Source organism: Cydia strobilella, chromosome Z, assembly GCF_947568885.1.
Source record: "Cydia strobilella chromosome Z, ilCydStro3.1, whole genome shotgun sequence".
Taxonomy (NCBI): Eukaryota; Metazoa; Arthropoda; class Insecta; order Lepidoptera; family Tortricidae; genus Cydia; species Cydia strobilella.
This window is the reverse complement of record NC_086068.1, coordinates 33,038,822-33,053,636: the sequence shown is the minus strand read 5'-3', so window position 1 is coordinate 33,053,636 and position 14,815 is coordinate 33,038,822. Positions and strand designations below refer to the sequence as shown.

General features: G+C 39.3%; 1 protein-coding gene across 4 annotated transcripts in view; it reads right to left on the bottom strand.

Moving 5' to 3' along the window:
• LOC134754152 (diacylglycerol kinase eta) overlaps positions 1 to 14,815 on the bottom strand; it is a 259,912-nt gene that overhangs the window by 57,194 nt on the left and 187,903 nt on the right. For all 4 annotated transcript variants that reach the window (XM_063690255.1, XM_063690256.1, XM_063690257.1 and 1 more), the window contains one exon: positions 1,352 to 1,459. In XM_063690255.1, the coding sequence (XP_063546325.1) occupies positions 1,352 to 1,459 (108 nt within the window). The remainder of the gene's footprint in view (positions 1 to 1,351; positions 1,460 to 14,815) is intronic.

Sequence of the window (14,815 nt, the reverse complement as noted above, 5' to 3'; positions counted from 1 at the left end):
GGGGGGGTTTGAGGTTGGGGGTTGAGGGGAGGTGAGTTGATGGGTCGGGGACTGAGGGGTTGGGAGTTAAGGGATTGGGGGTTAGGGTTAGGAGTTAAGGGGTCTGGGGTTAGGGGTCGGGGAATGGCGGTTGAAGGGTTGGTGGTTTAGGGTCGAGGGGTTCAGTGATCAGGGGTTGATGTGCTGTGAGGTTGAGTGATTGGGGGGTTTGAGGGATTGGGTCAGTGGCAGGGCGGAGAATGGATTTAGTGACAGGGATTATTTCCCAGACAGACTCGAGAAAAATTCTGATTATTTAATAAAGTTTACGAATGATTATGTTTTTCACTCATGCGTCACGCTCTTAACAATGTCTTAAATCTAAAAATGGAAAAATAAAAACTTTTATACAAAAAAGATAAACCGACTTCAAAAAGGATGAAATAAAATATTATCCTTTTTAGGGTTCCATGTTTAAGTATATGCGTTACCAACTGATATGTTTGAAGTCGGTGCCAAGCCAAGTAGTAACAATACCAGTCAAAAATAATAAGCTTTATGTCTATAAATTCCATTGCAACTGTACAAATATTATAAACGCGAAAGTAATTCTGTCTGCCTGTTTGTTACCTTTTCATGGCTAAACAACTGAACCGCTTCAGCTGAAATTTGGCATGAAGGTTATTTGAATTGTTTTATATTTTGAAATGTAGTCCTCTGGATAAGCGACAGAAAATAACTCAGTCCCAATCTCACACTTGCGTGCTATGGACTGTTCAAGAATTAGTAATCCTTAAAAAATACGACGACAAAACGTATTAGATTTACACTAATGTGCCGACAAGCATGGTACGAACTGCGCCAAGAAGGTTCAACCGTGTGTTCTGTTTTGAGGTGTGTTCTTAAATACCTACAGAAAGTTCGTTTATTGTCATCGTGTAACGCTGCGTCTTACATAGGCGAACACTCGCGAACGCGAAGCGAAGCGACGCGGCACGGCGCGTCCGGCCCAAGGCGTTCGCGTTCGCAACGAGATCGCCCACGTAGGACACTACTATATAGGTATCAAAGGATTAATTAAGGCGACGTGCCGCGCCGCTTTGCGTTCGCGTGTTGTTCGCCTACGTAGTACGCTGCGTTAGGCAATCCAACGTACATACTTATATAGCCGCATCCTTATCGAATTGCATCAAAAACATTGTGTTTGGGAATATATGGTTTAAAATTTGGCTTGGCACCGACTTCAAACATATTAGTTGGTAACGCATATACTTAAACACGGAACTCTAAAAAGGATAATATTTTATTTCATCCTTTTTGAAATCGGTTTATCTTTTTTTTATAAAAGTTTTTATATGACGCACAGACGTACCTGGGGGTAGATATGTGACAGCGTGTGCATTAAGGAACGAAGGGCGCGCCGCACGCTGTCCGCGCGGCCCGCCAGCGCGCAACCCCGTGCCTCCCAGTTGAGCTGCTCCTGCGTAACATTTCATCACTTTGTTATCGTCATAGTCACTAGTTTTATACTTACGTACCGAAAACAAAAACCAGGCTTATATAGAAAGTATAATTACGGTTGAAAATCAACCTTAGTGTGGGATGATTATGAAAAGTACATCACTATAGCTGGCTATTCCAACCCTTGTACGTGGCAACATAATATATATTATTACATTTTAATATTGTACAGTCAACTGACCATTTTAACTACATACATCTATAGTCTTCAATTATCTAATAAAAGTATTCATTAAATAAGAAAAATAATTGACTTCACTATAGAGTATAAACATTTTATGTTATTAATTATTGGTATCTTTATGTTTGTTCGCACCTGGCTGTTGTAAATCCGCACTTACACACACTTTAAGGTTCACTTCCTATACTTCACTTCACTGTATCACTGTCACTTATTTTTGGTTACTAATTTGACATTGAAAACTATTTGACTCCATTGTTCCAGGAAAACATACCGTTAGCTAGTTTGCATTTTAAAAAAAGACATCTAGCGACCAATTCAATAACTCATTTTGAGTATGTACACTTATGCGGCAATTTTAAATCTCAACATCCTCCGCCGCCAAGGAAGTATTCCTTGATTATTAGTTAGGAAGTCGACACAGCTTGGTAATCGGCCGTTGTGTGATCCCAAAAGCTGTGTGAATGTCATACATACGAGTCAATCCATCAGTGCCAGGGTACTTTTTAAGTACTCTACCTACTCTCCAGTTCGCTGGTGGAAATCTTCCATCTTTGATCAATACCAGTTCTCCAACTTCTAAATCCTTTTTAGGTGTATTCCATTTTGGACGCAATTGCAAACGAGAAAGGTATTCGCTTTGCCATTTAACCCAAAAATCTCGTAGCATGCGTTGTGTCAACTGCCATCTCGACAAGCTGGATATGTTACTCTGCTCATTATTACGATCTGGTAAGCAAATCAAGGGTTCGCCAACCAGAAAATGTCCGGGTGTCAAATAATCTAAATCATCACCTAATGGAGCCAATGGACGTGAGTTAAGGCACGCTTCAACTTGCGAAAGGACCTTATAAAATTCTTCGAACGTCAGAGTTGCGTCTTGCATTATTCTTTTCAGATGATACTTCGTCGATTTTACGCCGGCCTCCCATAGTCCTCCAAAGTTTGGTGCTCCAGGGGGAATATATCTCCAACGAGTGCCTCTGTCGTCTAAACTTTTGAGCAAGTCTTCTGGGATTTCGTTGCGACCTTGTTGCCACATCTTCAGTAATTCTTTTTCAGCTGCAACGAATGTTGTACCATGATCACTCCAGAGTTCCTTGCAATGACCACGTCTAGACACAAATCTTTTGAAGGCAGCGATAAATGCTTCTGTGGTCATATCGCTGACTAGTTCCAAATGTATAGCTTTGGTAGACATACAAACAAATAAAGCAATATATGCCTTGTATGTCTTAGCTCCTCGACCTTTACTCATTCTGCATGTGACGGGACCGGCAAAGTCAACACCACTTATAAGGAAAGGGCGTGAAGGTTTCACTCGAACTTCCGGTAAGTTTCCCATCAACTGAGTATTCGTTTTCGCATTGTATCTTGCACACGTTATACACTTCTTATAAAACTGCTTTATCGAAGAACTTCCTTTAATAATCCAGTATTTGCTTCTCAAATATGGTGTCATGAGATGAGGCCCTCCATGAAGAGTGTTTTTTTGAGCGTCATCCAACAAAACAGGTAACAATACGTTGTTCTTAGTTATTATGATAGGATGCTTTTGATCCATACTCAACTCTGCGTGTTTTAGTCTTCCACCTAATCTCAAAAGACCTTTATCATCCAGATAAGGTGTGAATTGCAGTAGGCGACTGCTTTTCTTAATTGTTTTTCCACTTTTCAGGTGATCAATCTCTTCAGGAAATTCTATCTCTTGGGACATCTTTAAACACAAGGTAAGTGCTTCATCTTTTTCTTCACAGGTTATATGTTTGCTAACATTCTTTTCTTTTTTCAGGATCTTCAGCCATCTTTTACAATATGAAATCACGTCCAGAAGTTTTTGTAGTGACGAGTATTTTTTCAGTAAGGTAAGCTTTTCAGAGTCTGTTTCTATGATTGTTGTCTTACATTTTACTAACAAGCGTTTCTCTAGCTCTGTTTCAGGTATGGAGTCAACGGGTACGGTGAAATCAGATTCACGTAAGAATTCCGGACCATTGAACCATAATTGATGTTGTTTCAGCTTGCTGGGTGACAGACCTCTTGAAGCTGGATCTGCTGGATTATCCTTTGTATTGACATATAACCAATGTGTGTCTAAATTGCTCCTTATGTCAATTACTCTATTTTTGACATAGAGTGTCCATCTGTTTGGATCTCCTTTTATCCAGGCTAAAACCACTTTGGAGTCTACCGATATTTAGAACTCTTATCACGTGTTTCATTAGTTTGCTAAGTAACGAAGCTCCGCATAGTTCAAGGCATGGCAAAGACAACGGTTTAACAACTGGTGCTACTTTTGTTTTCGCTGTAATTAAAGACACTTGACATTGTGATCCATCTTTGGGTATAACTCGAAGGTACACTACTGCTGCATATCCTGTCTGGCATGCGTCTGAAAATCCATGTAACTCGATCACTGAATTTCTACTAGAACCAGTCCAACGATCAATTTGTATATTTGATATCGCATGTAAGTCTTCTTGGTACTGGATCCATTCTTATTTTAGATCTGTAGGTAGTTCTTCATCCCAATCTAGCTTTTCCAGCCATAGCTTCTGCATGAACATCTTTGCTTTCATGATTGCTGGTGCTAACCAACCCAACAGATCGAAAAGTGAAGCGATCTGTCCGAGTACATTTCTCTTTGTGACAGGTTTCTCAGTATTTATCTCTTTTTGTGTAACCTTGAGTTTGTCTTCTTCTATATTCCAAATTATTCCTAGTGTCTTTATTTGGCTCTTTCTACTCATATCTAATGTATTTGAACTCTCTCTTTTTCCAGGTTGTATGGCCGACATAAATTCTCTGCTGTTAGAAGCCCACTTTTGCAACTCAAATCCACATTTGCTCATTACTTTGTTCAGCTCTTCATGTGCTTCTAATGCTGACTTCACATCGTCGAATCCTGTAAGTACATCGTCCATGTAAAAGTCTCTGTCTATAATTTCAGATGCTATGGGGAATGCGTCTTTCTCTTCTTTGGCCAGCTGTTTTAATGTTCTTATTGCCAAATATGGTGCTGATGCTGTCCCAAATGTTACGGTTAGCATTCTGAAATCTTGAATCTCGTCTTTTGGATCGAATCTGTACAAGATTCTCTGATAGTCAGTGTCTGCTTCTCGAACCTTGATCTGTCGATACATCTTTACGATGTCTGCTACGAAACATATCTTGTTTTGTCTCCATCTCATGATGACGTCTCTTAGCTCTTCTAGCAGAGTCGGTCCAACCAATAGTTCATCATTGAGAGATACTCCATTAGATCCTTTACAGGATGCGTCGAAAACTACTCTGACTTTCGTGGTCTCCCGATCCTCACGAACCACAGTATGGTGTGGAAGGTAGACTGTTTTCTTCTCTTTCTCAGGCTTGTCTACCGGTTCCATGTGTTTTAAGGTAAGGTACTCTCTGATAACATTATCATACTCAGTTTTCAATTTACTGTTGTGTGCTAAATTCCTCTCCAGACATTCTAGTCTTTTGACAGCTATTGAACGGGAATGTTCGGGAACAATCGGTGTATCTCGTACGAATGGTAGTCCAACAATGAATCTTCCATCCTCATCTCTCGCTAGTGTTTTCTCATAAATCTCTTCAGCTCTTTTCTCTAGAGGCGTCAGAGTGTCTTTGCTCTCAGTATCTAGCGTCTCCGATTCCCAAAATCTTTGCAGCATGTTGTCTAGGCTCACACTCAAATGCATGCTAACAATTTTTCCATTCTTCCCGTGCTCTTCGGCGGGTGCTCCACCTGAAATTATCCATCCGAATAACGTCTGTTGCGCTATCGGTGATCCTAGTTTGCCCTTGATGACTCCACTCATTAAAATGTCTGTATAGACATGCACACCAAGTAACAAATCAATCTCTCCAGGATTGTAGTATGTAGGATCAGCTAACTCCAAGCCATGTAGTTGAGTCCATTGTTCTTTATCGATCTTCGTAACAGGCATTATGTCAGTAACTTCCTTCGTCACATAGGCGGTGCAGTTTAGCTTATAGCTCTCATTAATTCTCGACACAATTTGTATCTCCGCCGCGTGCTTGATCGGAGTCGACATCTTCGCGACACCTGTCACTTGACCCTCCACCCGTGTTCGTTTGAGTTGTAGTTTGTTGACTGTTTCCTCTGATATGAATGACTCTTCCGAACATGGATCTATGAGTGCTCGAACTACTTGTGCTCCTCTGTTTGTCATAATATTCACTAGTGCTGTAGCTAAAAGAGTAACCCGTCTCTGTGAGGCACAGTGAGATACTATGTTGATTGTTGGTGTAGCTTGCTCTTTGTTTTCTTGCTCTGGTTTCTCTTCCAGTGATACAGTGTTAGGTTTAGTAACGTGTAATAGTGTGTGATGCTTTCTCTTACAACGCAGGCATGAAGTATTACGCTTGCAAAATCTCACGCTATGTCCAGGCCGTAGACAGTTGAAGCAAAGACCCCTAGTTTGAACCTCCTTGGATCGTTGCTCAGGATCCAGTTTGGCAAACTCCTTGCAGTTATAGATAAAATGTTCCTCGTTACAGTAACCACATTGTTGATTGGAATCTGTATTACTGCTAGGCGTAGCGGTTGCATGGAATGTCTTGGCTCTAACTTGAGGCTTCTCTTTTGGGTGAGCAGTTTGAATCATCTCCAAAACTCTAAATCTTCCCTCCAAAAATTTGCTGAATTGTTCCAATGTCGGCCTTTTTTTCCACAGATAATGTCTAAAGATCCTCTTCCCAATGCGTGTGTGACTCCGTATCTAACTTGCTCACCAATAGATGTATTATGATTGGATCCCAGTTCTCGATACTAATGTCATTGTTCTTCAAGCTGTTCAGACAATCTGTAGAAATATCCAGCAATTCTTTGACACCTTTGGCAGATTCAACGTTCAGTTTCTTTTGACCCAAAAATCTGTTTAAGATTGAGTTAACTATAATCCTCTTGTTATTGTATCTGTTGTGTAAGGTATTCCACGCTACTTCATAATTTTTCTCGGTAATTTGAATGTGCTTTAGCAGTTGTTCAGCTTCGCCACTAAGACTACTCTTCAAATAGTGCAATTTCTGCACTGGGCTCAATGAACTCTGATTATGAATGAGAGATGTGTAGAGATCCTTGAAAGTTCCCCAATTATTGTAATTTCCATTGAACTGTGGTATATTAATCTTAGGTAGCTTCACTTCCTGGCTCTGTGCTTTGATGGATTGCTTCTCCGTTCCTGATGTATGACTCGTTTGCTCGTCTTCTAATTTCGCAAGTATTCCAGCTTTGGTGTCTATATACAACTCTTCTCCATTGTCGTATATCTCTTGTGTAAAATATTTATGACTATTTCGTTGTTCTGCTGTCGCTATCTTCACTATCTCTCGGTGTGTGTTTTGAAAAACTTCCCAAAGTTTGTCTAAATTCTCAACTCTAACTTGCAAGTATGACTTGGTAAGTCTCGCCTTGGGACACTTCTTAAAGTTTGAAGCAGCTTTCTGAAGAAGATGTAAGTTATCCGCTTGTACTACGAATGAGGCTTCCATTTTTACTAAGTTCCAATTCCAAGAATTTTCTAAGTTCCAAACTTCTAAGACAAGTTAGTGAAAAATATTCTAAGTCTTTTAATCACAGAATTTTTCTGTCCTAAATTCTATGAAAATTTTCTAAGTCACGGATACTCGAAAATTAGACTATGTTCCAGAACACTACGAAATATTCTAAGTCCCAAATATCGCGGAAAATCCAAAGTGAAAGTCCAAAGCACTTCGCGAAATGCTATGTTCAAATAAACGGAACGATCTTACTCAATTATAGTCCTTAGTGCAATCCGATAGAGTCCACTTTGCACTGCACTATCACTTGCGTCATAGCCTGATCCGACTCGAATAGGACCAAATGTTCGCACCTGGCTGTTGTAAATCCGCACTTACACACTGCACTTTAAGGTTCACTTCCTATACTTCACTTCACTGTATCACTGTCACTTATTTTTGGTTACTAATTTGACATTGAAAACTATTTGACTCCATTGTTCCAGGAAAACATACCTTTAGCTAGTTTGCATTTTAAAAAGAGACATCTAGCGACCAATTCAATAACTCATTTTGAGTATGTAACTTGTGACACACCAATGGACATTAATTTTAAATTTGATGAAAATGAACATAAATGTAGATCATTAATAGGATCACTGATGTATGCAACTGTTGGCTCTAGGCCAGATCTAGCAGCTTCTGTGTATTACCTAAGTAGATTTCAATCTAAGCACAATGCAGGGTTATGGCGTACTTTGAAACGATTACTGAGATATGTTAGAAAAACTGTAAATTTTTCTTTACTGTATACTAAAGATGAATCAAGTTTACCTATGGTAGGATATGCGGACGCTGATTTTGCTAGAACTGATGACAGAAAATCAACATCTGGATATCTCTTTAAAGTATTTAATAATAGTGTAGTCTGGAGATCAAGAAAGCAGACTACAGTCACACTGAGCACAACAGAGGCTGAATTTGTAGCTCTGTGTGAAGCAATTATGGAGGCTTCTTTTATGTTAAAACTATTAGCTGATTTAAATATAAAAATAAGTAATGTAACAATTTATGAGGACAATCAAAGCACAATTAAAGCTATTAAAAATACAGATCAGAAAAGACTAAAGCATGTTGATGTGAAGTACAATTATATTAAGCAAAAGGTTGAACAAAATATTGTCAAAGTAGAATACATTAGTACTAAAGAACAGATAGCAAATGTTTTCACTAAACCTTTAGGTAAAACTATTTTTGTAAAACTTGTAGACAAACTTGGTCTCATATCGAGGAATGATTGTGTTGAGGAAGTGTTGAAAATACAACTCAAACATCCCTCGATGACACATGTCAAAATGCCTATATGTATATTGTATCTGTGGAACCTTTCTTCTTCCACCATGACTTGAAAAACTAAAAGTCGCTCTGTACAATTTTAATCTATACATATAATAAAGCGGAAGAGGGTCGAAAGTCTGTACATGGAAGATATTCGAAAAAAAAATTGGCTGGGGATACTTAGAATCGATAACAGAACACGTTCCAACAGTTTTTTAGAATTTTTGTCTGTTTGTCTGTTTATCTGTTTGCCTGTTTATTTGACCGCGCATCAAATAAAAACGGCTGAACGAATTTTAATGCAAACTCTATTAATCTGTAGAAAAAAAAAACCACGGCCAGCTATAAAAATTTGAGAAATTTTACCCCTCAGGGGGTTAAAAAAGGGATAAAAGTTTGTATGGGGTTCAAGATTTATTTTAAGCTAGCAATTTGAAACTTCGTAAAAAGATATATCTTTGAAATACAAGAAAACTAATTTCAGCGTTTTTTAAAATTCATCCCCTAAGGAAGTGAAAAAGAGGTTGAAAGTTTGTATGGAGATAAAAATTTTTTTCGAGTGCGTTACTTGAAACTGTATATGGGCATATTATTATAATACAGGAAAAGTGATTTCAGCGTTATCAAGAATTCGTCCCCTAACGGGGTTAAAAGGGGGTTGAAAGTTTGAATCCATTACAAATGCTTTGAAACTTCTTAGAAAGGTATTATAGCGAAGGTGAAGGCTATGTAGGTCCAGAAGGTTTGTAGCAGAAGTAAACACTTGTCTATGTACAAGAATTGAATAGACCAAATGGAGTTATAATGGCGCTCTTCTCGACGTCTTGCGCTGCTATTGGTAGTTGTTGGTAGGCGCGGTTGAGGTCCAAGGTGGAGAATATTTGTTTGCCGGCGAGTTGGTAAGTAAAATCACGTATGCGTGGGATTGGATAGCGGTCGGGCTTAGTGATTGCGTTTAGCCGTCGGTAATCGCCACACACACGTAAATCACCATTTTTCTTCGGTAGGACGTGAAGAGGTGATGCCCAAGGGCTTTTGCTTGGTCTGCATAGGCCCTGTTCCATCATGTTGGCAAATTCTTTCTTCACGAGTTCGTAGCGGTGCGGTGCAATCGGACGTGGTCTGCAGTGAAGTGGTGGTCCGGTTGTTTCGATGAAATGCTCGACGTTGTGTTTCGGGCTAAGCTTCATGGAGGTAAGACGAGTTGTACCAGGGTAGTCGGCAAGTATGTTGTGGTACGACTGTTGCACGTCTATACTGCGCACGGTAGGTATGTTTGCAGTACAGAGTTGTGCGTTCGTGTATAGTAGAGTCTTGCCGTCGATCAGTCGTCTCCTCGTGATGTCGACTATGATGTGGTGGTAGTCCAGGAAATCTGCACCGATGATGGGCTTCGATACTGCAGCAATGATGAATTTCCACCGGAATGGTCTGCGTAGATTGAGATCAAGCTCCAGCGTCTTCTCGCCGTAGGTAGGAATAACTGTATTGTTAGCGGCGTACAGTTGAAAAGGTAGAGGTTGCGCCTTCGTGCCGGGTGTTCTTGGTAGGACGGAGATGTTCGCCCCAGTGTCTACCAAGAAGACAAGTTTGGTAGTTCGGTCTCGTACGAAAAGGCGGTGTGATTTGGTGGTAACGCCGGTTTCCGCCGCAGCCAGCGTTACTCTTAGTTTTCCGATGGTGCTGCTGTTGTCGCCGGGATTGGTTTGAAATTGCACGGCACCTGTGCACATTTCTGGGCGTCCATTCCAAATCGACGGTGGTAATGGCAATATGGCATCGGCGAGCTTCTGCGGCTGCGTGGGCTTCGGTTTCGGTCTTGCGATTGCGAATGGTTTCGTGGACGCGACGGGAAACGGCGATGAGAGCGGCTGTAGCGTTGGTTACTGTAGTTTTCGCGCGGTCTCGAACGCAGCTCGGCGACTTCGAGTGATAATCTTCTTATCTCGCCGATGAGGAATTGGGTGTCGAGAGCTGACGTAGTCGGTGGAAAACCCATCTGCTTGGTTGTGATCCTCTTCTTGCTTCTTGTTCAGAGTCGGTGGTCACCACTATAGCGAAGGTGAAGGCTATGTAGGTATACTCGTAATACGACACGATACGACAGTAGTACCTTCGATCGAGAACTACTCGCAATATACCTAAGTACGAAACATTTCCGAAAAATGTTCGAAGGAAGAGAACTTATGATTTTCACGGATCACAAGCCGCTCACCTACGCATTTACGAAGACTAGCACAAACAACGAATCACCGCGTCGCACCAGTCAGCTGTTACGGCGTATGCAGACGCTGAACAAAGAAAAGTTTCCCGCCAACTACAAGTTTCGAACATATTCACATCGACCTTGTAGGACCTGGGCATCACCTCTTCACGTCGTACCGAAGAAAAATGGTGATTTACGTGTGTGTGGCGATTACCGACGGCTAAACGCAATCCCTAAGCCCGACCGCTATCCAATCCCACGCATACGTGATTTTACTTACCAACTCGCCGGCAAACAAATATTCTCCACCTTGGACCTCAACCGCGCCTACCAACAACTACCAATAGCAGCGCAAGACGTCGAGAAGAGCGCCATTATAACTCCATTTGGTCTATTCAATTCTTGTACATAGACAAGTGTTTACTTCTGCTACAAACCTTCTGGACCTACATAGCCTTCACCTTTGCTATAGTATAATAGACAATTACAAAAAAAGTAATTTCGTCATTTTTGGAAATTTAACGCCTCGGGGGGTTGAAAAGGGGATGAAAGTTTGTCTTGGGGTGCAAATTTTATTTTAAGCTTGAAACTTGAAACTTAGCAAAAAGGTATTAGTATATTAAAAAGCAAGAAAATTACTTTCAACGTTTTTAAAAATTCATCCCCCAAGGTGGTGAAAAAGGGGTTAAAAACTTTATCTTGATAACTATCTATATCATCTAAGCTACTAGGCCAAGTTAGGTATCGTTTTTGTATAAATCGGGTATGCCGAATTCATTTATGATATCAAAATGACACCATTCAGGAGTGAAAACACAAAAATATTAAAAAATTATACTTTTTATAAATTCCTCTTCGCGCTTAAACCGCTGAACCAATTTAGTTTAAATTTGGTATAGAGATAGTTTGAGTCCTAGGGAAGAGCATAGGAAAGTTTTAATCTCAAACATCATCCCTTAAGGGTGTGAAGAGGGAAGTGGAAATTCGTATGGGATTCAATAACCGCTGAATCGATTTAGATAAAATTTGGTATAGAGTCCCATAGAAGAACATAGGGTAGTTTTTATCCAAAAAAATTACCTTAAAACTGAAAAGGAAGGTGTAATATTGTAGGGGGAATCAATAACCGCCTGAACTGATTTACATGAAAGACGTATACGTACGTCTTTTGATTTAGTTGAAAACGACTTAGAACCTAATCTTAAACATCCCCACCCCCCTACATCAAAAATCTGGGTAGCTCCACTTCTTAAATACATCTTAGGAACACCAAGATTAATTCTGCCAAATACCTAATCGTATATCGCATCCATATTCATACGTATCGCATCCTTTACTCATACGAAATCACCTTTTCGTACAACTGTTAGTCCTCATTTTCCTCTCTAGATTTATTCAAAATATTTTGACACAATTAGTTGTGTATCAACCACAGCTATGTCCCGTGTACGTTTGTGTTTTTGGAATTTTTAATTACTTATTATAAAAGTTATTAAAAAAATTTGCCTGAAATCAGTTTTTCGCTCCTAATTTTTACAATAATCAAAAAATCTAAAAAAGTCAAACGTAGAAAACGTAGCATTTAGCTATGGTAAATATACTTCAAATTATGTACCTAAAAATATTTTCATAATGATAGAGGAAAATGGAGACTGCGTTTGTATGGAGAAGCGGCCGTGCCCTTTCCTCTTCTGACGGTGTGGCGCCGGAGAAGCCGTGTTCATCCCGCGCATCCCCCTCATCCCGAGCAACTTCCCGTTCCGCTTCAAGCGCCTACAGGTCCCCGTGAGCGTCTCCCAACAAACACATTAGCCATAACAACAACTCATTAAGAGTCCTGAGTGACGTAGTAGTTTTATAAGACCCATAATAATAGTTTTAGGTGATACTATGGAAATAAACGGTCTTATTAATACACTGGCGCTAGTAAGGTGATATAATAGACATATGATTGCATAATGCAGCTAAAGGCTGTAATAAGGTGGTATTAGCTGCCTCTTTATATATTATGGTTACCACTTTAAGTAGATTTTAACGCTGAAGGTTCTTTTGGGGTGCCGATTATAACTTACTCGCGCTATAGCTCTATAATCATGTTATGTTTACCTTTTAGTGCTTAATGCCGCCTACAGTGTTACAACAGCTATAAAAATACTCTTAAGCCATTTAAGAGTGGCAACAGTAATTTTATTCTTATAGCTCTTAGTAATATAGCGATACAACCGACATAATTTTCCCTGTTAAATCACGTAGTTTTTTAGTGCTAGAAGTGCTATAACAGCAGTATGGAACCGTAGCTCTTCAAGAGTGTTTGTGCGAACATTATTACAGCTTAAAGTTATTTTTAAGTATTTCAGGTATAAGATACCTCTCTCTATATCCTTTAATGGTTTATCGTGATACATTGTTGTTTAAAGTTGAATACCACATCAAATATAGCCTTAATAGGCCCAAAAGCTCTAAACTACGACATAAGTGTTAATAATCATTTACGCCATTTTGTTTACAAACAAACACAAAAATGCTTGAAATATCTAGTACTAAAGCAGTAATTGTTAAGGTCATTTTGTTATGATATTACAATATCTAGTATGTTTAGCATAAGCATAACCATTCACAAAACTAAAGATTATAATTAACTTACTTACAAAAAATAAACTAGGCTAGTATTTTTAGTATACAAAATTTATCAAAACATGTATATTTACAAAGCGCTTGAAAATTGAGATGTAAAATACCATATATAATGACAGAAAAGTAATAACCGCAATAGAATTTCAGTTGAATTCTCTAATACGTGTCGTGAAACTTTGCTGTGTACTCACCAGGTAATAATAATTCCAATAAACCATCAAGCTCGCCATTATAAACAATCTGTCTGACTACGTCACGCAACACTATGAGCGATTATTGGAAATTGTATTAAATATTTTGACATTTAAAACTACAAACGATTGTTTTCACTACTGCAGCGTTCTTGTAACACTGTAAGTGATACAAGATAACATATTACAAGGTTATTAGAACTATAAGTAAAAATACTGCTACTTTAACCCTTTATTATCACTTCCGGCAAGAATAATCCCTATTGTAGCACTATTATATCACTAGTTTATCACTATTGCACATAAAATGAACCACTGTAGAGCTTCAAGCACTAACGTCGGTGCCTAATTCCGACTATAAGAGAGTTATAGCGTGCTATATCGCTAAATTTTAGGCCGCACTATCGCTATCAGTGTTTAATCGAAATAATAGTCAGCTTTTATAGAACTAGTTTTATCGCTAAAATGTTACTTGGGCTGCTTCGCCATGACCATCAGCAAGTCGAAGGGGCAGACGCTGCGCGCCGCCGGCGTCATGCTTAGACTGATTTGACTGGAGGAACGATTTGGATGATATTTGCCATGGACATGATTTGGATAGGTACAGTCAAGGACGTAAAAATACAAAAATGGTACTGTATCGTTCGATATACACCTACTACTCTGTCGTTTAAATCACGTCAAAATTTTGAATAAGGGCACAAAAATATTGATTTTGGGGTGTAGTTTTATTTAGTGGTACCTAATTGTAAAATATTTTATCTGGACTACAGTCCTCTAGCGTATCCATCTGTCAACTTTACTTCAAGTTCTGCCTCCAGGGGAGAGAGGGAGATAAATTAGGGGTGAATTAGCCGCTTACTGACACAGACCGAATTCCACGCAGGCGAAGCCGCGGGCACAGCTAGTTATTAATATAAATAAAAGAAAGTGTTGTGCATTAAATCATCTTAATTTAATAGAAAAACCTGCGCCCCATATTATATTTCATCATAAACGAAAACAAAAATGAAAATGAAAGTCTAAACGAAAATGAAAATCGTAAGTCTCAAGTCGTAAGTCGTAAACCAAAATCAGTACATTGTATGGCATGACATTCACCACTAAAGACCCCTACACTATCACAAAATGTTGCTATAATGCCTGCTAAGTCGTAAAAAGGTATTCTCAATGGGGTTAGTAACTGTCATAGGTTGCCATCATAGCTCTGCCGTGTCAGACGTATCTCTGCTATCTCAAAAAACATAGTTTTGAGTAAAT